At 35.2% G+C, this 26,326-nt stretch overlaps 1 protein-coding gene across 2 annotated transcripts; it reads left to right on the forward strand.

Moving 5' to 3' along the window:
* Window positions 1-3,511: 3,511 nt before the first annotated feature.
* On the forward strand, window positions 3,512-21,260 carry IRAK1BP1 (interleukin 1 receptor associated kinase 1 binding protein 1). Of its 2 annotated transcripts, XM_045844131.1 has the most exons (5): window positions 3,512-3,907; window positions 15,876-15,941; window positions 18,244-18,330; window positions 19,540-19,670; window positions 19,772-21,260. In XM_045844131.1, the coding sequence occupies exons 1-5, from the start codon at window positions 3,596-3,598 to the stop codon at window positions 20,040-20,042; spliced, it is 867 nt and encodes a 288-aa protein (XP_045700087.1). In that variant the 5' UTR covers window positions 3,512-3,595; the 3' UTR covers window positions 20,043-21,260. The 2 variants fall into 2 exon arrangements, with proteins under 2 accessions (XP_045700087.1, XP_045700088.1); XM_045844132.1 differs by lacking the exon at window positions 18,244-18,330 and having other exon boundaries at window positions 19,772-21,258.
* Window positions 21,261-26,326: the final 5,066 nt, after the last annotated feature.

Consider the following 26,326-nt stretch of genomic DNA (forward strand, 5'->3'; position numbering starts at 1 on the left):
ATGGCTTGAAAACCAAAGCGTCGCAGGTTTGACTCCCAGTGAGGATACATGCCTGGGTTGCAGGCCAGGTCCCCAGTTGGGGGCACATGAGAGGCAAGCACACACTGATGTTTCTCTCCCTCTCTTTCTTTCTCCCTTCCCCTCTCTCTAAAAGTAAATAAATAAAATCTTTAAAAAGTAAAAAGAAATGGAAGGCATCTGCATGACAGCATCAGATCCCTGAGTGTCCTTGAATGACCATGAAGAGCGAAATTTTCTCAAAGGGTGAAGCTCTGAGTTGTGCATCCAATGATTCACTTTGTGGGGAGCTCTATAAGTCCTTTAGGCTGAAAGCTATATGAGAGGTTGGAATTCTTCTCTATTATACACTATTTTCAGTTAATATTCTTAATTTTAAGATAATATAAAACTGAGTCAAGTAACTTATGCAAAAAAGAGGGACAGATTTTACAATAAGGATACAAATATTTTTTAGAACTACAGGGCAAGAATGAAAGCAGGCGTAAGGAAAATTCCAGAAACAGAGATTGGAATTACCTCTGGACTCTTCCTCTATCTCATCTCTGTTCCTCTCTGAATGTATGATATCCTGTCTCTCATCATCCTTCCTTTTCTCTGCACACTGACATTTTCTTCTTCTCTACTAGAAATGGTTTGTGAAAAATTGACAATCCATATCTCACAAGGTTTTATATGTATATATGAATGTATGCCATGTTACGATATCTAAGAAACTTGAGTTTTTAAAATTTGATGTGAATATGAATTTCCATACTAAAAACAAAAACAAAAACCTCTAATTGGCCCACCTTGAATGAGGTGCCTATTCTGGGTCCAATCAAATTGTGTAAAATAGTCATCTTACTCAAAATGGTTGCTAGAGGATCAGCCTTGCCTTTGACAAAGAACTAGGTCACTGTGAACTGCACAAATAAATATATTCTATCAACCTCATTCATTCTGCATTATCCAGGCTGAAAACCTCAAACTCAGCTATGTCTTATCCTGCTCTTTTATCACTATAGAATGTCACCAAGAATGATTCCACTCTTCTTTCAAAATTACCTTTATCTAATTATATCTCCATTTCCACTGCCTTTATTGTAGGATAATTCAGAAAAAGAATATTTCATTATCGTTAAATCTGCATTCTTTAACTACTGGTGAGGATAAACTTTTTTCCCATGTTTAGATCATTAGTATTTCTGCTTAAGCGGTGTGTATTATGGACTGAATTGTGTCCTCTAGCCCCCAAGTACATATGTTGAATTGCTAAACCCCAATGTGACTATACTCAGAGATGGGGCCTTTCAAGAGGAAATTAAAGTTAAATGAGTTCATAAGGGTGGAGCTCTGACCCAGTGAAACTGGTGATCTTATAAAAAAAAGAAGAAACATTAGAAATGCTTCCATATATAAGAAAGGCCATGTGAGTACACACTGAGATTTTCTAAAAATCCAGAAAAAAGGCCTCAGAAGACACCAAACCTATCAACACCCTGATCTTAGATTTCTAGACTCCAGAACTGTGAGAAAATAAATTTCTGATAAGCTATCTAGTCTGTGGTATTTTGTCATGGCAGCCTTAACTAATAGAGTTTGTTTTCATTATCTATTTCATTGTTTTCTGTTAACAATTTTCTGAACAGTAGGTTATTAGCCTTTTGTATGAAATAAATACACTGGTATCTCAGTACCCATCATTAATTCGTTCTGGAACTTGTGATAAGTGCCAAAATCAACTAATACCCAACAATGAAGCATTTTCTCTTGAGAAGTGGCTAGTGACTCACACAAGTTCTAGCAAGTGAAACACATGTCCCCAAGCAAGCACCAAGTGCTGAACTTGGTCAAAAGGTAACATATATGGAGTTTGATGAGTTCTGAAAACGACTAGTAGTGAGGTATGACTTCAGTTTACAAATTCTCCCAATTTATTTGTCCCCTCATTTTTTTGTTTTGTTTTTGTACACTGAAAACTTTTTTCAGTGGTCAAAATTTTCATACCTTTCCTTATGGTTGTAGCATTTTAAGCTGTGCTTAGAAAATCCTTTCCATTTACAGAATTACAAGTCTATTTACATTCACCTATATTTTATTCCAATTTTTTGTCTCCTTTGAATTTTATTCTCAGTATGTGATACAAAATAGAGCAATTATTTTTTTCATGTAGCTAACCAATTATCCCTGTACCACTTATTTTCCCATTTATTTGAAATCTTTTATCATTTCCTAAATACTAACATACACTTAAAACACGCTGCTTTGTACTCGTGACATTCATTCACTCAGTAACTCACTTTGGAGATTGTTCTACATTTATCATTACAAAAAATGAACTTTCCGTCAAATTCAAGAATCATTATTTTGATTACCTCAAACTATTAAAAGTATGGAGAAAAATTATTAATGTTTTAAAGCAAAGTACTATCATATCATTGTTTTAAGTAATGATAAAGAGCAAAATAAATATAGAGGAAATTACTTTAAACCAGTGCTAGGCCAATGAAGAAAGGGAGAGAGTACCGTCTAATTCAGTTGAATTCTTACTAGAAAAAGAAAATGATAGAGAAGAAACTACTTGAGGATCAACAGTTGGCTTTTTCAGGTTCCTTTGGAGAGACTAGTACTCCTTATTTACAAAATTAGTTACTCAAAATTCTTTTTCCCCCCTCCTGGGACAAGAGGAATCGATAGTTTCACATCCATAGCGGTAGAAGAAAACCTATCTAATGAGGGTCAGTGGCTTAAAGGTTGTGTTGTACTCCCAAAAAAGGGAATAGACAAGATGTTAAGTTGTCCAGCAATGTTCATGTTGAACGTACTTTCATACCACTAAAAACTCTCCAAGACATACTCAAGGCCAGAACAATTCCAGGGACTTGAGAAAAAAATCGAAGACTTTAAAATCCTGCCAAAGGTTTAGCTACTATTACTATCAGCTATCAGTTTCTCTCAGCAGTCCATTTGCAAGCACTTTATAATCACACTGCAAATGTGAAACGTATTATCACCGTACCATAAGAGCAGATAAAAGTGAAAATCAAGTACTGCAACTCCCCAAAATCAAACTGCCAAAAAGTGGTTCACCCCAAAAAATCTCTTGCGAACCATGGCTCTATTGCGACTTAAGCCGTGTGCGAAAGGAACGGTACAGTCAAAGAAAACGGGGCTGAAAAATATTACAGACCCGCTTCGAATAAATACTGTATGTGTAAAAGCAATCCCGCACGGCTCGACCCGACCTCTCAGGAACTTCAAGCAAGGAGCTCAAGGCCAGGGGCGAAGGGGGACGGTGGGCGTAGAAAGGCGGGGCTCATTGAGAGGGCGGCCACGAAGAAAGCTTACTAAGTTTTTGACGGAGGTAAGGTTAAACGTTAAAAAGTATAACGACCTGTTCAGCCAACACCGTGTGAAAAAGATACGGGTAGCAGAAACCTCCACCACAACCTGTACCTCCCACCCTCTAGAAGTTCCCGGACCTCCAAACCCACCCCAGCATCCCTTGCGACGCTCACGAGACAGCCCTCCAGCGCTTTGACCCCTTCGGCCACCGTCAGCTCTGAGTTACTATGGTAACTCAGCTGCCTTCAGGATGTCGTTGCAAAAGGCCTCTTCGTCTCGGGTGTTCGTGGAACTGGTTCCCTGGGCTGACCGGGGCCAGGAGAACAATCTGGTCTCGGGCGGAGAAACGCTGCCAGGCCTGCGCCGTCCCCTCTCAGCACAGGGCCAGACTTCGACCCGCGAGGTGCACGTAAGCGGTACCGCGGAGGTGTCTGCGAGCCCCGACCGAGCGCAGGTAGCAGTGCTGGTGAGCAGCACCAAGGAGGCCGCGGCCGAAGCCAAGAAAAGCGTTTGCCGCCGCTTAGACTACATCACACAGAGCCTCCAGCAGCAGGGTCTGCAGGTGAGAGCTCTGCGCGAGAGGTGCCTGGAGCGGAATCGCAAAAGAGGAGCCGGGGGTGAGGGGCGAGCAGGGATTGTGGCCCACGGCTTCTGGAGCAGGGGTGGAGGTGTGGAGGGTGTGGGGCACCGGAGACAGTTTTGTTTCAACGGTGATACATTGTACCAGGACCTGGCAGAAAGAATTTTTGGCCCATCCTTCTACATGAAAGTGATTATTGGCCGCAGTGACATGTAAAATAATAGAAATTGGGTAGGGTTTTATATGGCAATATTTACTGCAATAATTTTTCTCTTAGCATTGAAATGGTGAACTGTTAAACTTGAAGCCTTAATAGGGGTGTCCAACCTGCGGCCCGAAGGCCGCATGCCACTCAGGTTGGCTGTGAACGTGGTGCAACACAAAATTGTAAATTTACTTAAAACACCATGAGATTTTTTTTATTACGTGTCTCAGTGTATTTAATGTGTGGCCCAAGACAACTCTTCTTCCAACGTGGCCCAGAGACGCCAAAAGGTTGGACACGGTGCTATATGTAAATACTTGCCTAAGTGTGTGCTATACATTAATTCTTTTTGTTGTGATGGAGCTGGCAGGTGAGAAGCATGGCCTCCTAACCATGTAAAGCTTCCCATGGAATGGTTCTTCAGAAATTTTTGCCAACAGTAATGGAGGAGGGGAGGAATTAAGAACTTAAAATTTTTCTCCAAATTTTTTAGTTTAAGTGTAAAAAAATTAAGTCATTATGTTGTGGATGCCACATATATTAAATACCTTTAATTACCAGATATGTCCAAGAAACAAATCAGTATATAAATCCAACTTAAATCCTACTTCTAAGAAAAGAACAAACAAAAAAAATGAACTTAATTCATCCATACAATGGGCCTGTTAGGCAGATTTTAATATCCTCATTTTGCAAATCTAAAGAGATTAAGTAATAAGTAATGCTCTGAACTTTAAAATACAGGTTGCTTCCAACTATGCCAGGCTCCAGATAATTAGAATGAAAGAAAATCAGAAACCATAGAATGGGTCGACTGTCTCAGTCTTTTCATTTTACAGAATAGGACTCCAAAGGCCAGAGCTGTGATTTATTCAGGGTAACACTGAGGTTATAAAAGTTCTTACAGTTTATTGTTAGAAATGGCACACCCCTGAAAATCAAGCTTTTAAGGAGAAAATATATTTGTACTGCATTTACATAGAATTATTTAGAAATCATTTGGAAAAGATGTCTCTAAATGATTTTACAGCTTAGAAGAACTCAAATGCTAGTTAAAATAATATGAAGAAAGTGAGTTTAATATATAGAAAAATACTTCTTCAGAAAAACTGCTTCCAGTGCTTCAGTCCTTCTTCAGTATGACTAATTCTCAAGGTACTTACATGAAATGTGTATTACTCTCACATGACTGTTACTTCAAATATGTGAAACAAAATAAATTACTATGTCCAGGTGACAGTTAAGATGATATTAAGATTTAGTGTTCAAAGCAAGACATACAAAGTTCAATAATCTCTCAGTACCCCTACTAATGGAGGAAGGCATGTTCAATAGGTAATGCAAAAAAGTAATTTATATTACTTTGCAGGATGAATTATAATAGGTCTTCACAACATCTTTATTTTTTTTTTAAGATTTATTCATTTCTAGAGAGAAACATCTATCTGTTGCTTCTTGCACACCCCCAAAAGGACCTGGCTCACAACCCAGGCATGTGCCCTGACTGAGAATCAAACCACTACCTTTGGTTTGCAGGCCAGCGCTCAATCCACTGAGCCTGACCAGCCAAGGCTATTTGCTTTAAACTTTGGAACCTTAGGTTTATAAATATCACTACCCTGTTTAAAAAGCTCCAGTTATTCCAAACTCCTTTGCTTTATAGATGGAGCCTAACACTTAACATTTCCTGTGATCTCTCTCAACTGGCTGACTCCCACTTTTTTTCTCTAAGAATTAGCCCAGGTTCACCTCCTTGGCACTCCCTTCCTGCATACACTAGTCCTTGTCATGCCACACTCCACTCTGCACTTATAATCAAATGTATTCTGTATTATATTTAATCCTTTGCTTGTCACTCCCCCGTTCTAAACTTTGTAGAAGACACCATTTTGTCTTGTTTGCTTTTGTATTCATAGGTTATGCTTCATATATAATAGTGTATTCTTAGAAAATACCATAGTTTCTGAATAAAAAAAGCAAGCACTAAATAATTCATCTATATTACAGATTATATATAGGTTTATGATCACATATAGTTTCACATGCGAAGTCATAACATTCATTTTTAGTGTTTTTTATAGAAAAATGTTTTCACATTCTAAGCAATATTTACTCATTCAATCAAGTGTTAGGCATTCCCTGTCATTGTTTATTTTTAAATAGTATTTAGTGTAATATGGAATTCTTTTGTTTTCTGGTTTGCATGTTTCTGTGATAGGCTGTAAATTCTAATGTTTGCCTACTCATAACTATATTTTTCGATAAATATGTAATGAGTAAAATTTTGTATTGCGCTGAAGGAGTCTCATGACAGGAATATACTAATCTATAGTAGGCATTGTGATGAAAATATGTATGATGCTATATAGTACAGTTAAGAAAAGGAAGTAATGTTCCTTTTACTTGAGGAATTCCAGAAAGATTTCATAGTGGAAGTGACTTGTGTCAATTCTTAAAGAGTGGCTGAAGGGAAAGCATTCCAGTTTCACACTAGAATGCAGCAAGTGTATGTGTTCAGAGCACTAGACCCTGTTCCCTATGGCTAGGACACAGGAGTACTTAGAGAAAATTGAGGGGATTCTAGATAAAACTGAAGAAGAAAGCTGAACACAGAGCATGAAGGAAGGCCTGGTGTTCAATACTGTGGAGTTGGGGTATAATTGATAATAAAAGCTGCTTGCTATTGCTAGACCTTTTACAAATGTTATCTCATGTGAGACTCCCACCATATGAGACTGGTAGTTCAGTTGCTATTTTACAGATGAGAACTCTTAGGACCACAGTGATTAAGGTCACACAGCTTAGAAAGTGGCAGTTTAGACTTCAGTCAAGAACTTTGACCACAAAGCCCATGCTCCTAACCACTAGAATATATTGCTGCTTTAATGTTTTGGCAGTGGATAGGTGAGGGCAGGGATGTAGTACATGCTATTGATACTTCACACTTGCATTCCTTGCCACTTTACTTTTTTGTGCACGCAGGTCCAACTTCCAACTGCCAGAACTTTTGAATTTTCGCCAGCTTTTCCAGGCTGCTGGAATCTACTGTGCTTACAAGTGGGCCACCCAGTAGTGCCAGAGAATTAACAATCCCTTTTCTAGTTCCAGGTGCTTTCAACTAATGGCTAAGGAGAGTGATAAAGGGAGACCCCAGATTTCCCACCCTTTGGGCAGAATAACCCTGAGACAGTGTTCTACCTGGCTTCCCAGAATTTATCTGCATAAGTTAGTTCCTGTTGCCCACAGTGATGATTGTTTGACAACATACCTTTTAATGGCTTTCTTTCCTTCTCTGTTTCATTTCTCACTCCCCTATAATATTTCTTGAGATTATCTTAAAAATTCACTCTTTGTACTCAAATCCTTGTCTCAAGGGTCTGTTTCTAGCTACACCCAAATTAAGATAGGGAGTTAGTAGAAACAGATTGAAAATCTCATGAGTTGACTTCAGTTTTTCATTACTAAAAATGGTGACAGGATAAATATCCTTGTTGCTATGTAGTTATACATGTTCTTTGGACATTAATTACTGACTTATGCATACTTTTAAGACCTATGAAAAAAAATTACGCTTTAGGAAGATAAGTTTACACCTTCACTAGATATACATCCTTGGCATCATTTTTCTTAACTTTGTAAATCCAGTACTCAAAAAAATGTTACTTTCCTTTCTTGTTTTATTTTTTAACATTTGATATTAAACTTTTTTCATGTAAATTGCTAGTTCATAATACTTTCCCCATTTTTCTATTGTCTTTTCTTTATTAATTTATGAGAACTTTAAAAAGTGTTTTAATAATGTCAATAACTGTGTCTCATATATTACAAAATTTTTCCCAATATCATATTTGCCATATAACTGTTTACAGTATGGAACATTCAAAATGTTAAAGATTTATTTAGTCAAACTTATTAATCATTTCCATGTTTTCTGCATTAGCTATAATGCTTATTGGGTCCTTCTAAAGCCTAAAGCTATATAACCATTAACTGATATTTCCTGGAATCTTTAGGGACCCCTTACAGTACATCATATATTTGCTGTGTTTGGAGTTTATTTTGATGTAAGGAAAAAGGTTTTGTTTTCTCCTAAATGGGTAAGTCGCTATACTGAAATCATTTATTGAAGTCTATGTTCCCCTTATTGTGTGTGCAAAAAGCTCACTCAAACTGCCTTTAAAAATAAAAATTATTGCTTTACATAATCTTATATTTAAGTTGTAATTTGGGCCTCAGGTATGCAATGGTCAAGATTCTATTTTGACACATTTCTGTTGGCTTTTTACCTGCAACTTTGCATAATACCGGAATGGCTGCAACATTCCCAAGCCTTGTATATTATTATGCCATAAAAGAAAGACAATAATTTTTGTTTCCAGCAACCAACTAAAAATAATTCCTATAGTTCACTCTTTTTTAAAAAATTATTTTATTGTTGTTCTGCATTTACTCCCCACCACTCCCCCCCCACCTCAGCCATCCCCAGGGAGGGGATGGTGGGGATGCATGTAGTTCACTCTTAATGGACAACCAAAACTTATCTTTGTGGATGGAGAAATGCCATATACTAATTAGCTTAGATTTTAATTTCTACCCATTTTTTAACTGAATCCTTTGGCAAGGTAGATGTGATAATCCTAAATGCTTTAGACCTAGATAGCTTACCTTGAAGCACATAGTAGCTGTTCAGAGAGAGTAGGGGCAAAATGTGTGACGTTAGGATTCCATATTGCTTGTTGTGCTTATTGCTTTGATATGTTACTAATATATTTGCAGTCTGCAGACATTATCAGATCAGTTTCAGAATAGTACTACTTATTTTGCTTCTTAGGTTCCTGTGTTAGTACCACATTGTTTAAATTATTACATCTTTGTAAAGTATTTATAGGGCAAATTCTTCCCTCATTAATCCTATACTGAAAAGGTTTCCTGTCTGCAAGGGACATGTTAAATGATACCATGGGAGTATAGTCAGAAAATCCAGATGCTGAGAAATTCTTCAGTCCAAAGAAAACTTCCCTTCATATTTTGCATTGTTTATATATTAATTTTAGGAGAATTGCTGATTTTATAGTATTGGGTCCCAGTCCATTTATTGAAAAATTTTTTCTCTAAAGTTGTATAGTTTTCTTTGTTTACATTTCTTAAGTTTATTCCTGCAATATTACTTTTTAAGATTATTGAAAATGTTGCCTTCCTTCTGTCGTGGAGTTTTTCTTATATTGATCATTTTGCCTTTTAAAACCCTGTCCTGGGTATGTAGATATAGAATAGCTTCCCAGTAGCTTAATTGGGAAAACTAAATGGAATAGGCTGGTATATTTAAATATTTTTTAGTTTGTATCCAGTATGGCAGATTTCCATACCTTGGACTAGATCATTCTTTGTCATAAGGGGCTGTTTTGTGCATTGTAGAACATTTAGTTACATTCCTGGCTCCTACCCATAAGGTGACCAGTTTGTCCCAATATACCTAGGACTGCCCCAGTTTTACAACTGAAATTCTTATATTTCAGGAATCTCCTCAGTTTTGGTAGACAGAAACATTTGTTGACCCTGTCAACCTACTACATCACAGCAGTGTACCCGCCCTTGTGACAATCAAATATGCCTCCAGACACTAGCAAATGTCCTGGAGGAGAATGAAATAGCCCTCTCTGATTGAGAACCACTGCCCTATAGAGAAATAGGCAAAAAATCTCATACTTTATGTGGGAGCTCACCAGCCAAACACTGCCACAAATATATCTATAATGAAACAAATTTAGATATATTTAGCATCATGCAGCAAAGAAGAATGCATCATAGAGGACCTTAGGAGTGTTTCAGAAAGGGAGTAGAGCAGGACATATTATAGATTTGGACACGTACTGAGTGATTCTAAGGATCAGCAAAGTAGGGGCAATTTGGTAATTGGCTATTCATTTTTTTTTCACAGGAAACCCAGAGGATCAAAATTAGGTTAGAGTTGCCTTCTGTAAAGGAATGCAATCAAGCAGAGAAAGAATGTTAATCATTTTTGTTGTTGCAGTTAATTTCTGTTAGAAACCTTACTTAGGTTTTGTCTGTTCCCTGTTGGAAACATTGCTTACATTCTATGTAGCATTTCTCAAGTCTGACTGCCAAAAGGTGATTTTTATCTCTCCATTCCCTATAATATTATTTGGAATAATAAATCTATCAAATATATGACTACATTCATAAGGAAGGTAACTGTCTTCCTATATATGTAGTTCAAATTATAGACACTTCCCTTTAAGAATCACTGAGGTAAACTAAATAAATACTCTTAAGATTTTTTTCAGAAAGGAAAACACTAGGGTATAAAAGCAATTCAGTAGAGAAAGGAATCTTTTCAGCAAAGGGTGCTATAACAATTGAATGTCCATATGCAAAAAGTAAACTTTGACACACACCTCACACCTTTTACAAAAATATGTTCAAAGTGGACCGCAGACCTAAGTATAAAACATAAAGGAGAAAATCTATGTATCATTGGTTTGAAGATGAGTTTTTTTAGATATGTTACCAAAAGCACAATTCATGAAAAACACACACAAAAGATAAATTGGACTTTATCTAAATTAAAAACTTTTGCTTTGCAAAAAACATTAAGAAAATGAAAAAACAATCCAGTTGCCAAAACTTGGTAGCAACTAAGATATCCTTCAGATGATGAATAGGTTAGTAAACTGCTCTACCTCCAGACAATGGAATGTTTATTCAGCACTAAAATGAAACAAGCTATCAAGCCATGAAAAGACATGGAGGAAACTTAAATAGATATTACTAAAAAAAGAAGTCAATCTGAAAATGCTGTATACTGTATTATTTCAACTGTATGACATTTTGGAAAAAGCAAACTATGGAAACAGTAAAAAGATCAGTGGTTGTCAGGGACTGGGGGAAAGGGAAGGGTGAACAACATGGAGCAGAGAGGATTTTCAGGGTAGTGAAATACTCTCGATGATACAATAGTTGTGGATACACATCATATATTTGTTGAAACCCATAGAATATACAACACCAAGAGTAAACCCTAATATAAACTGTGGACTTTGGGTGATCATGATGTGTCCATGTAGGTTCATCATTGGTAACCAGTGTGCCACTCTGGTGAAGAATGTTGGTAATAGTGGAGACTATGCATGTGTGGTGATAGGGGATAAATGGGAAATCTCTGTACTCTCCATTTAATCTTTCTGTGAACCTAAAACCACTCAGAAACAAAAAATAAGGTCTTAAATTACATTCCACAACCTGGAGAAAATATTCATAAATCACCCATCTGATAAAGGACTGTATCGAGAATATACAAAGAACTCAATTCCACAGTAAGTAAACAAGCAGCTTAATTTAAAAGCACAAATTATCTGAACAGACACTTCACCAAAGAATTTAGACAGATGGCATATAAACACATGAAAGGAGGCTCAACATTATTTGTCATTAGGGAAATAAATATTAAAACCACCAGATACCACTTTGCAGCTATTAGAATGGCTAAAATCCAATATCACTGATTATAGTAAATGCTGGCAAAGATGTAGAACAACAGAAATTTTCATCAGTGCGGGTAAGGTTGCAAAATGGTAACACTACTTTGGAAGACACTGTTTTTTATAAAGTTAAGTGCACAAATGCTTATAATGGCTTTATAGATCACTAGATCTGGAAGCAACCAAGATGTCTTCGATAGTGTCAGCAATAAAAAGGTACAAGCTGTTGATTCACAAAACAACATGGATGAATCATAGATGTATATTATAAAAAGGTTTGTATTTTATGATCCACTCATACAACATTCTAGAAAAGGAAAAACCATAGGGGCAGAAAACAAATTGGTAGTTGACAGAGGTTGTTGCACAGGAAATTGGTTGATTTAAAGAGGATGCACAGAAGAACTTTTCAGGTGAAAGAATCATTCTGTGTGGTACTGGCATGGTGGATACTGACTATGCATATGTCAAAACCCATAGATCTGTAAATCACAAAGAATGAACATTACTGGGTGTAAATTGAACAAAAAGGCATCAAAATAAGGATCAATTCCAAGACAGAATATAGACTATGACAAATGAACCTAACTTTATTACAGAGAAATGACATAAGTGCACTCAACATGGGGGAGGATAGTAAAAGGAGTATGCTAGGTAATTTTGGAAAATAGTGTTTTGACTGGAAACTAAGGATAAAGATGAATGATACATAAACACTATACCCTAATTGGTAAATTTGTTTTCCAACCAGATACTGATTAAGAATTCTGAGACTGTTAAATATATATATATATATGGAAAGAGTTCAACCACTGATAATATAACAAGAATGGTTTGCACAGCATCAATGTAACCTGGCAGCCAAGGAGAGTAGACTAGAATGTCCATGTGTAAACAATAACAACTTCACTGTACTAGTCAGTTGGGGCGGTAGGAGCTATTAAGTGAGCATGTATACTGTGTGGCCATCACATTCAAGTAGAGCAATGAACATGCATCAAATTTTGTGTTAAGCTTGAACATTCCTCCATGGAAACCATTCAGATAATTCAGGAAGGCCACAGCTATGGGCAGCCGGTGATTGGCAGCAAAACTAGTGTTGCTTCATCACAGCAACACTCCCACTCATGCAGCACCTCTCATGCAGAGTTTTTTGGCAAAACATCAAATCACCCAAGTGGCTCAGCCACCATGCAGCCCAGATTTGGCACCCTGTGACTTCTGACTTTGCCCAAAACTAAAATCACCTTTGAAAGAGAAGAGATTTCAGACCATTGATGAGATTCAGGAGAATACAACGGGGCAGCTGATGGCGATTAGGAGAACTGTGTGAGGTCCCAAGGTGACTACTTTGAAGGGGACTGAGGTGTCATTGTCCTATGTACAATGTTTCTTGTATTTTCTTCAATAGATGTCTCTTTTTCATATTACATGGCTGGATATTTTCTGGAAGTTACAGATAAGAAAGGATGGTTAGAATGAACTCTGGTTGAGAGTTGGAAAGTCATGTTTAGCTTAGTATATATACAGATGCAGAAAACAGAAACAATTATAGATACAGGAATATACATGAATTTATACACAAACTGTTTATTGAGAGGGCCTACAAGGAATAACACTCCAGTAGCAATGAGCAGTTGCAACCCCCAGATCTTAGTTTTAAATACCAAACTCAAAGATGATACTAAGCTTCTTGGAGAAGGGGCTGGGCAGGGAACCTGCAACATGAGCTTGTAGCATCTTGCACCAGAAAGTAAGGAAGTACTCAAAAAATAAAAGGATGGGATTATGTTAGAGGGATATAGGAACCAGCCTGAAAGAATTCGCAATAGCCATAGCTAGAACAATTTGAGCAACAAAATGAACTATGCAGCATTTACTGTGCGAATGTGGACTGGACTTAGTGACTCACCTTCAACGAATAAAGCATGGAAAGAGAAAAATAGTAACTTGGCAGTAGAGGAACCATGCAGGCACTACCTTAAACAAGTGATCAAGGTTAATGTGGAAATTATTTACCCCAGGGCATGTCATGATGAAAAGGGCACTTCACTTCTATGGTATTCTTTCCTATTAATTCTGATTTGATCATGAGAAAACACCATCATACAAACCCAAATTGAGGGACATCCTACAAAATAACTGACTAGCACTTTCAAAGTCATAAAAAAAAAAGAAGATTCAGAAACTGCTATAGACTAGAGGAGACAAAGGAGACATGATGATTTAATGCAATTTGGTGTCCTAGATTGGAACCTTAGTAAAAGAACATCAATAGAAACAGGTGAAATCCAAATAAAGTTTGGAGTTTAGTTAATGTTAATGTACCAGTGTTTGTTTTTTAGTTCTGACAGATGTGTCATGGTAATGTAAGATAGTAACTAACATCAGAGAAATCTAAAACTGAGGTATATGGGAACTTTGTGTACTATCCTGGCATCCTTCCTGTGAATTTTAAATTATTCTAAAATTAAAAATTATTAAAGTAGGTTCCAAAACAGCATATAGAATATAATTTCATTTATGAAAAAGCTCATACATAGATCTAGATATATTTATATGCATGGATAGATGGCTCAGTAAAATGTTTATTTAAATACTAACAATTATAGGGTTTGGAGACATTATTTCTCCTTTACCTTTTTTTCTCTAGTTATTAAATTTTCTTTAATTGGCAACAATAACACAATTAAATGTAACAATAAAAGATACTTTCTTCCCAGCTACCTTTCCTAAAATTATTTCTCTGATAACTTTTTCAGTAAGAAGTTTTATATGTATTTATCAAGTGAAGTGGGGGAAAGATTTTTTAAAGAGGAGACATCCAAAAAACTAGAAGATATGTTTATATGTCACAAAGGATTATTAAGTGACAGCCAAGTTCCATGTCAATCAAGTGAATAAAGCTGATTACAACATTATATAATAATGTTTCATATTTATTGGTATTCTAAATTATCTACCATGAGTAGTTATTACTTCTATCATATGCATACATATTTTTATGATAGTGGTGGATATCACAGCTGTATTTGGTACTTCAGTTCAAATTTTTCAGTTAAAGTTCTTTCACATTTTCTGGATAATATAACTGCTTGAACTTAGTTTATATTTTAAAATATAGATGCAGCTAAGTCCTCTAGAAAAGAATTTACAATTAAATCATTACTGAGCATAATAATCTTTACATATATTTAGCATATATTTTGAAAGATAGAAGAATTTTGTAAGACATAGGTTCTGCCTGTCCCACAAAATGAGAGTAGGTAAAGAGTTCATGTCTCTAAATTTTAAAACCCTTCAGAAAAGTAAATAAGAAATTTAACATTTTTGTCTCAATTGTGTACCTGTGTTTACCCAGAGGTTCAGAAAGCATTAATATTTTTTAAAAAACAAACTAGTCTGAGTTCACTATTTTAGGAAATTTTTATATGATAATAGGATAGCATCTATATTTGCTTAGTACCTTCTCTGTGCCCAGCACTTATATACAACTTGTCATTAAACCCTCAAAACAATTCTGTGTAGTATACATGATGTCCACCTAATTTTATAAATGCAGAAACTAACGCTCAAAAAAAAAAAAAACAGTTGAGTAACTTGCCCAAAATTGCATACCACTGGTATTTAAATTTGCATTAAATTTGTAAATTAAACATTTAAAAATTCTAACACTCCTGTAACATTCAGAATGTTTTATGTACAAATTATTCTTCATATATATAACACTCGATAAGTTCATAATTTTTGTACGAGCTAATATAAAAATTACTACAAATGGAATTATAAAGAAATTTTTAGCAACAGTTTGTAGGCTTCTGAATTTATTTTGTTTAGGGAAGTTTTAAAACATCAGTCAAACCAGTTCTTTATGCATACTTTGTCATTTTGATGTTAAGAGGTTCAAGTTGCTACTTTAAACCTCAGAATAGTGATTTTCAACCTTTTTCATCTCATGACAAACACAAACTATTTACTAAAACTCTGTGGCACACAAAATGATATATTTTTGCCAACCTGACAAATAAAATAGGTGCAATTTGATTCATTTACACCAGATGACTATTGTTGTGCTGGCTGTTGTTATTTTTTTATTTGACAGTCTAAAGAAAAAGAGTTCATGCCACTAACTAAATAGGCATTGTATGTTTTAAAAATTCTTGTGGCACAGGTTGAAAATCACTGTTTTAGAGTAATCCCATTTAATAGCCACTTAGTAATTATACCCTTGTACCCTCTATTTCAGTCAGAAAATATAACCGTAACAAAGGATATCAGAAGAGTGGAAAATGCTTATCACATGGAAGCAGAGGTATGTACTTACCTTAACAATTGAAAATAGCATGACTTTGTGGGGACAATTTGCATTTATTTTTATTCTTGAACTGAAATGTACAGAAGAAATGCTTCTCGTGGTATTGATAAAAGGTTATTTTTCTCACAATCACTTTTGATGTTACATACCTATTTTCAAATAAATTTAATGAGATGTACTTGAGAAGTTTTTTAAATGGAATAAAAATAACAAGGGGGAAGTAGCAGTTACTTGCCACCTGAACAAAATTTTAGTAATGTTATTACATAGTAAACAAGAAGCACTACAGAAGGCAAATTTCTTCTTAGATAAAAAGCAAATTAATATAACAAGGGATCAAAACACTCTTTAACATTCTTTTGTTTCACAATGCAATTTTACTATGTTGTGGTAAGTTAAGAGGAACAAAATATTTTAGTACGCTCAATTAATGATAACATTTAGCTCCTACAACTGCCTATACTTTTTACTTATCTTTAAAGATTTTAAGATCAGGATTTTATGAAATCAGTGTATGTTAAAACAGACTGCTGTCCGTTTCTGATTTGGCATATCTTGGGGTATGTGCTTGGTCCATGCTGCTGCCTTACCACAGGAAACAAGAATGGAGTTAGACCACGCCAGGAAGACAAACAGCCCAATTAAAAAACGGGCAAAAGACTTGAACAGACACTTCTCCAAGGAGGACACACAGAGGGCCCAGAGACATGAAAAGATCCTTAGCATCACTAGCCATCAGAGAGATGTAAATTAAAACCACAATGAGACACCACTTCACACTGCTCAGAATGGCCATCATAAGCAAATCAAGAAACAAGTGTTAGCGAGGATGCAAAGAAAAGGGAACCCTAGTGCACTGTTGGTGGGAATGCAGACTTGTGCAGCCACTGTGGAAAACAGTATGGAATTTCCTCATAAAACTAAAAATGAAACTGCCTTTTGACCCTGCAATTCCACTGCTGGTATTATACCCTAAGAGCCCTGAAACACCAATCCAAAAGAACCTATGCACCCCAGTGTTCACAGCAGCACAATTTACAATAGCCAAGTGTTGGAAGCAACCTAAGTGCCCATCAGCAAATGAGTGGATCAAAAAACTGTGGTACATTTATACAACAAAATTCTGTGCAGCAGAGAGAAAGAAGGAGCTTATACCCTTTGTGACAGAATGGATAGAACTGGAGAGCATTATGCTAAGTGAAATAAGCCAGGCAGTGAGGGACAAATACCATATGAGCTCACCTTTAACTGGAACCTAATCAACAAAAGAAAAAAGCAAACAAAATATAACCAGAGACATTGAAATTAAGAACAATCTAACAATAGCGGGGGGGCGGGGGGGGAGTTCAGGAACTACTATAAAGGACACATGACAAAATCAAGGGGAAGAGTGGAAGCAAGGGAGGGAGGTGGGTTTGGCTAGGGTGGGGGGGAGAAAATGCAGATAACTATAATTGAACAACAACAAAGTAATTTTAAAAAAAGAATGCAGTTAGAATGGAATCTTGTATATCTAGTCAAGAGTCTTTGCTTTTAGAGGTGGAAAATATCTCAGAAATCACCTACTCATACCTTTAGCACATAATGTATTATTTTTCTAATTTTAAAGGGTGTGACCTTAGGCTCAGATCACTTAGTCTCAGACTTCTCAAGTGTCATGCTACAATAATTAGAATGAAATGGATATTAGAATCCTGGCTCCTTACCTCTGAGAGAGTCATTTTCACAATACATTGTTGTCCCAATTATTAACCTAGTAGCTTGTGATTTCTTTATTTAAAATTTAACTTTCAAGGAATTTAAAAATTTCATATGATGAGTTTAGGGATCCATTCGACAAAAGTTATTTTGTACTGGTAGGCACTTAAAAATACCTTTAAAACAGGATGAAGAGCAGTCCGGTAAGATCCTGTATTACAGAGGTCAACAGCTGCGATTTGTTCTAGCACTCCTCTGGTAGTTACTACCAGTTAGTTGTAGTGAACATAGATAGGCTCACACTATCTTGGTTAATGGGATTTATTGGGAGGGTACACGAAGAAGTAAGGGTGGAGAGGGGTGGGAACAGTCCCAGCAATCACACAGCCAGGCTTCATGGAACACTGGACTGTGTTTTTCAGATTAAGTTGTAGGGACTGACCCTCCAGGGATAGAAGTACATTGGAGCTATGTGTTTTATGTAAGACATGACTAAACAAGGACTTGGCTAAATTCTGCTCATATTCTTTCTGCTGTACTTACTTTTTTAATGTCTTGTATGCAAATTTCTTAAGAGAGACTCTGATTATATTTTGTATAGGGCTCCTGGTACACAGATCTCATATTACACATGATTGTGCTTAGGTCAACATCAGCAGTCCAGAGACCAGGGTGGTGGGCTCACAAGGTAAAGAATAATGTGTGGCTTTATGGCTGTGGACATGGTGAACACTAAAACCTAATGTCTTACATATACCAATATTCTCATGGGCAGTTAAATATATAGATTATGATCAATAGTAGAACATTACTTTTCATGTTATATCTGAAATTTTCATCCTGAAAGGCACTTTAAAGACTGCTTATCTAACCTTCTACCTACCATGCTATTTCTTATTTTAAAGATAAGAATATTGAAAGTAATAAATAATTCAAGTGACTTCTTTAAGGGTGGATGAGTGGGAGTTATGTGTGGGGAGGGGATTTGGATTAAAACCTTCATCTCATAGTTTTTATATCTCTTTTGTTGTTGTCATGGTTGTTTTCTTTTTCATAATCTCAGTGTTAGAAGAAATTTCCAAAAATTCAAGAGTAGAAGACTCCTAAGCTTGTTTTATGAGACCAGCATTATCCTAATTCTAAAACCAGATAAAGACACTACAAAGAAAGACAATTATAGGCTAATATCCCTGATGAACGCAGATGCTAAAATCCTCAAAAAAATATTAGCAAATTGGATCTAGCAACACATTAAAAACATAATACACCATAAGCCCTGGCTGGCATAGCTCAGTGGATTGAGTGCGGGCTGCGAACCAAGGCATTGCAAGTTCGATTCCCAGTCAGGGCACATGCCTGGGTTGCAGGCCATGGCCCTCAGCAACTGCACATTGATGTTTCTCTCTCTCTCTCCTTCTCCCTCCCTTCCCTCTCTAAAAATAAATAAAATCTTTAAAAAAAAAACATTATACACAATAATCACATGGAGTTTTTTCCAAGGATGCAATGTTGGTACAATACCACAAAACAGTAAATGAGATATATCACATAAACAAAATGAAGGATTAAAATCATGTGATCATATCAATAGATGCAAAAAAAAGGGCATTTAATGAAATCCAGCACCCATTTATGAGCTTGTGTCAAGTTTCCTTGGAAGAAATGTTTAGTCTACTTCTAAATGTAGTTTAAAATATTCAAGTTAATATTAAATTATAAAATTCATAAGCAAAAAGTTTAATGACAAAATAATAATTCAGATAGGCTTTTCATACCTGTTACATACTATAAAATGACATTGTAATATGGCTTTTACTTTTTTTAATTCACATTTAGAGAAAAGTTTGAAATAATGTATCAGGCATGCAAATAATTTCAAGTGTCATTTTATTTACAGGTCTGCATTACATTTACTGAATTTGGAAAAATGCAAAATATTTGTAACTTACTTGTTGAAAAGCTAGATAGCTCTGTTGTCATCAGCCAACCCCAGTTCTATCATACTCCAGGTTCTGTTGAGAATCTTCGGTAAGTTAAACATATCTTAACTAAATTATCAATTAATTAAACTATTCAGTGCTACAGTTCATTGAATGCCATATTAATAACCTCTGTATTTAATTCCTAAGACGACAAGCCTGTCTTGTTGCTGTTGAGAATGCATGGCGCAAAGCTCAAGAAGTGTGTAACCTTGTTGGCCAAACTCTAGGAAAACCTTTATTAATTAAAGAAGAAGAAATGAAAGAATGGGAAGACCAAATAGATGATCACCAGTCATCCAGACTTTCAAGTTCGTTAACTGTACAACAAAAAATCAAAAGTGCAACAATACATACTGCTTCAAAAGTATTTATAACTTTTGAAGTAAAGGGGAAAGAGAAGAAAAAAAAACATCTCTAAAATTCCAACCAAAATGTATTCTGTTTGTATTTTTTTGTCTATTTTTATACTTTTTATAATGTTTGCTTTTGCCTGAATATATACACATACATATATATATAGTATATAATGTGTTCTTCCCCAAATTTGTGAATCCTTGAATATAGCCCCAAAGAATACTTATGTTTACTTTTCTATTTTTAAAACCTCACTTTGGGAAATACTCTTTGGAAGTAAATGTTTTATGTGCACATTTGTATAATGAATTTATGCTAGTGCATGTGTAACTTTTATATTTCTATTACAGGAAGAAATACTGACACTGTTACTCATATGACTGTTAACATTAATAGAAAGAATGAAGAGCAGATTGTAATTTGATAAAAGGGTAAGGAAGTATATTGTGAAAATATTTTTATGTCAGAAATAAGAAATAATAAATATATGGACCAGATAATATATAAGCTCTTCATCAGGGCTCCTTTGATTATAACAGCACTCTCCACTACAAATATAATCCAAGCCATATATGTAATTTAAAATTTCCTATAAGACACATTAAAAAAAATAAAATAAATTTAAAGTAATTGTAGTATTTTATTTAACAGTATATCCAAAATATTATCATTTCAGCATGCAATCAATATTTTAAAAATAATCAATAGGTATTCAGTATCATTCATTTTTATACTAATTCTTCAAAATCCTGTGTATATCCTATATCTCAATTCAGATGCTAAATTTTCATCAGAAATACTTGATCTGTACTTATTTTCTAAAATTTAGTTGAAACAATAGATTCACACACCCAAGTTGTTCCGAGTATGCTTAAAAGATCTAATAACTATATAACCATTGTTTTTAAATTAAAATTTTTTAAAATTTAAAATTCAGTTCCTTTGTTATACTAGCCACATTTCAGGTGCTCAAAAGCCATAGTGGCTAATGGCCATGTTGAACAGGGTAGGTTAATACACTGAGATAATACTGATCCTAAGGCTATTTGAGATGTAACCATGTACATGTCATTGCTTTTACATTACACATCATCTACATGGGCTTTCCATTCCCCACCATAACAGCCTAGATTTTTCCTTTGAGTTATCTTGATACTTATATACCAGTATTTCTTTCCAACAACACATTCCAGTATATAGTTTCCTTTTTTTTGTTTGTTTTAATTTCACTTATTTTTATAGAGAAGGGAAAGGAAGGAGAGAGGGAGAGAAACATTAATGTGTGGTTGTGTCTCGCTTATCCCCTACTGGGGACCTGGCCCACAACTCAGGCATGTGCCCTGACTGGGAATCAAACCAGCAACCCTTTGGTTCGCAGGCTGGTTTTCAATCCACTGAGCTACACCAGCCAGGACTCCAGTATATGGTTTCTATCCCCACCTTTCATAAGCAGCACTGGAACAGTTTTATCAATCTCTTCCATAATGTCCTTGGCAGTAAGGAGTGTGGGAGCTAAGAATGAAAGTTTTAGAATATGACACCACTATATTCAAATCCTGACTTTACTCCCAGAGTGTAAGCTCCTTTAGAATGGAGATCTTGTTTTGTCTTTCTTGGGTGCTACATTCTCACACCCAGGATCATGTCAGGGTCAACACAGAGTAAGTCCTCAAATATTTGCTGAGAAAATTTACCAGTTGTGTAAACTTGGCAAGGCACTTTAATCTCTTTAAGCTTCTCTTTCTTCACCAATGAAATGAAACTTATAATACTATAAGATTAAAGTTGATAAATATAAAACCATGAAAATAATGCCTAGTACATAGTAGTCACTGAGAAAATGGTAGCCATTATATCAACTACCTTCTCTGATTACTGTCAGCTCAATTAAAAGTTGGCTTTCTAAGTATAACGCTAAGATGAATTTTTAGTCATATGAAAAATATGCCCTGGCTCAATGGATTGAGTGCCAGCCTGCAAACCAAAGGGTCACTGGTTCAATTCCCAGTCAGGGCACATGCCTGGGTTGCAGGCTGGGTACCAGTTGGGGGCATGCAAGAGGCAACCAATTGATGTATCTGTCACATATAGATGTTCTCTCTCTTTCATTCTCCCTTCCTTCCCCCCTCTCTCAAAATAAATAAATCTTTTTAAAAAATAGTTTCCAGAAAATCAGTATATGTTGAATTTTTATTTTTTAAAAAGTTATATCTTAGCTTTTATTTATCCAGTTGAGCAGAATGTGCAATTTGGGCTATACATCAAGAAAAAAAGTTGTTTATACTCAATAAAAATTTAATTATGTGGGTAGATTTTTCTTAGCCATGGCTTCATTATATTTTTGGTTCCATCACATTCGAAAAGAAGCTATATAACTTAGCTTGAAAAGAAACAAATATTATTTTAGGTTATCAAACACTTTTTATGATTTACAGGAATTTTTAAAACAGTTGCTTCAAAAATATTCTGTAAAATGGCAGTCATACAATTCTATAGAGCAGCTAAGAAAAGAAATTCTTCAAAGATTGGGCTGGTTTATGTATGATATCCTGTGTACTAAGGGCATATCAAATTTTGTGGACAGTTAATGGTAATTTAATTTCTGACACATGGCATACACTGGTCTCACGAAGAATTACTCTGAGGCCCTCTGCCACAAAGCCTACTAGAATAAACCTATCCTGAACTTAATTGTAATGAAATTCCTTTCCTCTGAACTTCCTTTAAAAAAATCTGTCCATAAAGCAGCAAATTATAATTGCTCTTTTCAGAAAGAAAAAAATTGTAACTGGATATTTGAAACAGACCCACTATTTTTGAAACTCCTTTATAAAAGGAAATACTATTAAAATAAGGTTCCTGAATATTAGTGATAAAATTTAGAATTCTATTCAGTTTTATGCTAAATTACATTTTTGTAGTAGCAATTACCTTTTATCAGTATAGTTTATCACTATAGTTTGAGTTTAATGTAAATAAATAAGATCTGGAAAGATAATCTAAAACTTAAGATACTGTACCTCATATCCCATAATTGTTACGTCCTCCCTGGGTATGTAGGTCAAGGGTATCTCAATTCTGTTAGACTTGTTGACAATAATATGATAGTAAGGAATTTTTTCACTGGCCTAAAGAAGTAAAAATGAATTATGAGGTCAAAAGTGGGAGTTAATATATATTATCTATATTACAAAATTATATGGGAGGCAACTGCTTTATTATTCCAGAAAAAAACAAACTATATACATATATTTTACATTTAATTCCTAATACTAATTCCCATATATATTCCAGTTGAACCTTGAACAACACATGTTTGAATTGTGCAGGTCCACTTCTACATGGATTTTTTGAATAAATACTGTACTGTTTTTGGTCAGTATTTGGGAATGCACAAATGTGGAGGGCTATGCCATTTTATATAGGGGACTTGGAGCATCCTCAAGAATCCTGGAACCAATCCCCAGTGGATACTGAGGGACACCTCAGTTTTTGGAGAGTCAAAAGTTATATGTGGATTTTCACTGTGTGGTGGGGGGTGGTCAGTGTCCCTAACCCCTACATTCTTCAATAGTCAACTGTAGTTTAATTAAAAGAATAAATATTTATACTGTTTTATGCATATTGTATTTCTAGCCAAATAGCTTCTACTCATAATCTAATGTGGCCTAAATCACTTGAACATGCTCAGTTATGTTAAAAGACTAGTATTCACTGTTCTTAAGACAATAATTTCCAAGAGGGATTATTTGTACTATTTTATTAAAAGAATACTGTTTTATAACCTGTTTATCAGGATATTTCTGTTTCAGTAGCTCTTCTGGAGCCCAACCAATAATTACCCCTAAATAGGTATGTTGCTTGTCAATGATTCCACCTGGAAATGAACAAATGCTGGCTTTGGATTCCAGATGTAAGTTGGTCCTATTATAACAGTGAAAAAACAAAAAGATGGAGCAAAAACATATTATTTGCTACACAGGGTAGAAGATTTATGAGGGTTTCATGTGGTCAGTAAAATTAGTAAGACAATAGTGAACTGGGAACTAAAATTAGTTTACACTCTAAGAGACAAAAATGCCAGATGGCAGGAGAAAGTGCTAATCTAAATGATCATGAAAAAAGTTAGCAATCCCTGAATTTAAAAAGAAAATCCTCAAAGACCATGTTACTTACCATCTGGTGGCAGCAATGTATGTGTTTGTGTGTGTCTGTTTTTTTTTTAAATAGCAGTTTTATCACTTATCCTCTACTTCTTCCCTTCTACAATTTTTGGCAGTCAAAAACAGGTAAATAATTCCAACATTCTCATACATACATCAGCTTTATACTGATCATATTAATATATCCTAATTATTTTAAAAAACTTACTAATTTTTTTATTTTTCAAGTACAGTTGTCTCCATTTGCCCCCATCCCCTCCCGGCCACTCAACCTATCCCCACCCCCCGCCCTCAATCCTACCCACCCCCCACCCCTGGCTTTGTCCATGGGTCCTTGATGACCCTCCCCTCTGGCTATCTGTCTCTACCCAAGACTGAACTCCTCTCAAGAGCACAGCTGTGTCATAAACATTGTTTTCTTAGTATCTGGCTAACAAAAGGCTAAGGAAGAAGAAAAGCCAGCTGTCTGATGCTGAAACTGAATTTGCTTCCATAAGTATCAATTTTACTTTCAAAGCCTATTTTAGAAAATTGTATTTGTATTTGATAACAATGAATTTGTAGTTCATACAAAAATATGCTTTTTCCTTTTATTAAATTAGTCATATCTATTTTAACTCCATTTTTAAATTAGTGTAATGATTCAAATAAGTCAACTCTAACCCAAGTAAGCAAATACCATGAAAAGAAAATTTTTCTTAGCTAATGCCAAATCAATGAAAAGTATAAGGTATTTATATTCCATATTGGAGTAGGGGGTGAAGTGCAACTCATGTGTCAACTAAATAAAATAAAAAATTATTTTTAATATATTGACTGTTTCACAACTCAATAGGTGCAAAGATTTCTTCATTGTACCTATTCCTAAAATGATAAGGCTAAAGTAATTACACTTCAGAAATTACACTTTTTCATTTAAGGGTTATTAAGTAACCTTATTTTCCTCCAAAACTGTTTTGAGCCCCCACTTGCCATCAGTGCTAAACCTAGTTTTTAAGAGATTTTTTAAGAGTTTCTTTCTTAAAGCTAATGGCAATTACTTTTAAGTGTTCAGATCAAATACTGTTAAAAAGTATTGTGCTGAAGCTCAATAAGCATTTGTAGAGCTGTAATTTATGGAGCCACCTCCCCTTTCCCCCAAGAAAAAGATAAGGAGGGAAGATTTAATTACAGAGCATCTGCTACAAGAGAAGAATGCATACTGATCTTGGATTCGGTTTTTTGTTTTCTTTTTACGGGTTTAGATGATTATATCATTGTGTTAGGGGATTTCTATTTCTGGAGTTAATTTTCAATATAAATAGTAAAATGTGCACATGTTTTATATCTTTTGCCTGAAGCCACAAAAACTTTTAATCATTATTCTGCCCCTGCAGTCCGAAAATATTAGATATAAAGGTGTCCTCTAAAAGATAGCTATTTTTTTAAGAATCAAAGAAAATAAAAGACAGGATTACAATACATTGCAACCTTTTTACTACTTGAAGACGGGGCAGAAGCACTACTATACCCCTAAGACAAAACACTGCTGGAGAAGCTGCTGGCAGAACACAGAGCTGCAAACCTTCAGTGTACTCTTTTCAGGAATCTCCACAGGGATAATCATCCAAGATGCTTCTCTATGTAGTGTATCAGGCAAAAAGGAGAAAAACATGTTTATTTACCTTTAATGTGCAAAATCCTTTAGTAATATTTACATATGAAACAAATTTTTTCCAAATTATTACTGCCAAACTCAGTAAATTACTAATTTTTATTTTTTGGTATTGGATTGAAAGCTAATTAGAAGCATAAATAGATTATTAGGTTTCTTCCCAGTCATGAGTACTCTTCTTAAAATAAATGATGAACAGCATACCTTGTTTCCCCTGTTCAAGCACCCAATTTTCCACAGAACTTGGGTTCACTTAACAGGTGTCTTACATTTGTGAGTCCAGATATATGGACTCACCTGATACATGTAGTAAAATAAAGAGAATTCAAACTGTAAGAAAAGCTTCACTAGGAATAGAAGATCCTTTGTGAGGGAAAACTGAAGCATCCAAGACCCATTTAATCCAAAGTCTCTGTGTTAAAACAACAAAAGGTTAGAAGTTGGCACAGAATGTTTGTGTTCAATACAATGTTTATTGTATTGAACACAATAAAAGACTGAGATAGCTTAATTACTAAAGAAACAAACCTG

Source organism: Phyllostomus hastatus, unplaced genomic scaffold (assembly GCF_019186645.2).
Source record: "Phyllostomus hastatus isolate PE091 unplaced genomic scaffold, TTU_PhHast_1.1 phas_contig_40, whole genome shotgun sequence".
In the NCBI taxonomy this organism is placed as follows: domain Eukaryota; kingdom Metazoa; phylum Chordata; class Mammalia; order Chiroptera; family Phyllostomidae; genus Phyllostomus; species Phyllostomus hastatus.

Excerpts from the sequence above, each read along its gene's own strand:
- IRAK1BP1 (XM_045844131.1), top strand. The coding sequence starts at position 3,596 with ATGTCGTTGCAAAAGGCCTCTTCGTCTCGGGTGTTCGTGGAACTGGTT. Across the intron at positions 15,942-18,243 it reads CTTATCACATGGAAGCAGAG|GGCTCCTGGTACACAGATCT; the intron begins GTATGTACTTAC and ends TATTTTGTATAG. Across the intron at positions 18,331-19,539 it reads CAGGGTGGTGGGCTCACAAG|GTCTGCATTACATTTACTGA; the intron begins GTAAAGAATAAT and ends TTTTATTTACAG.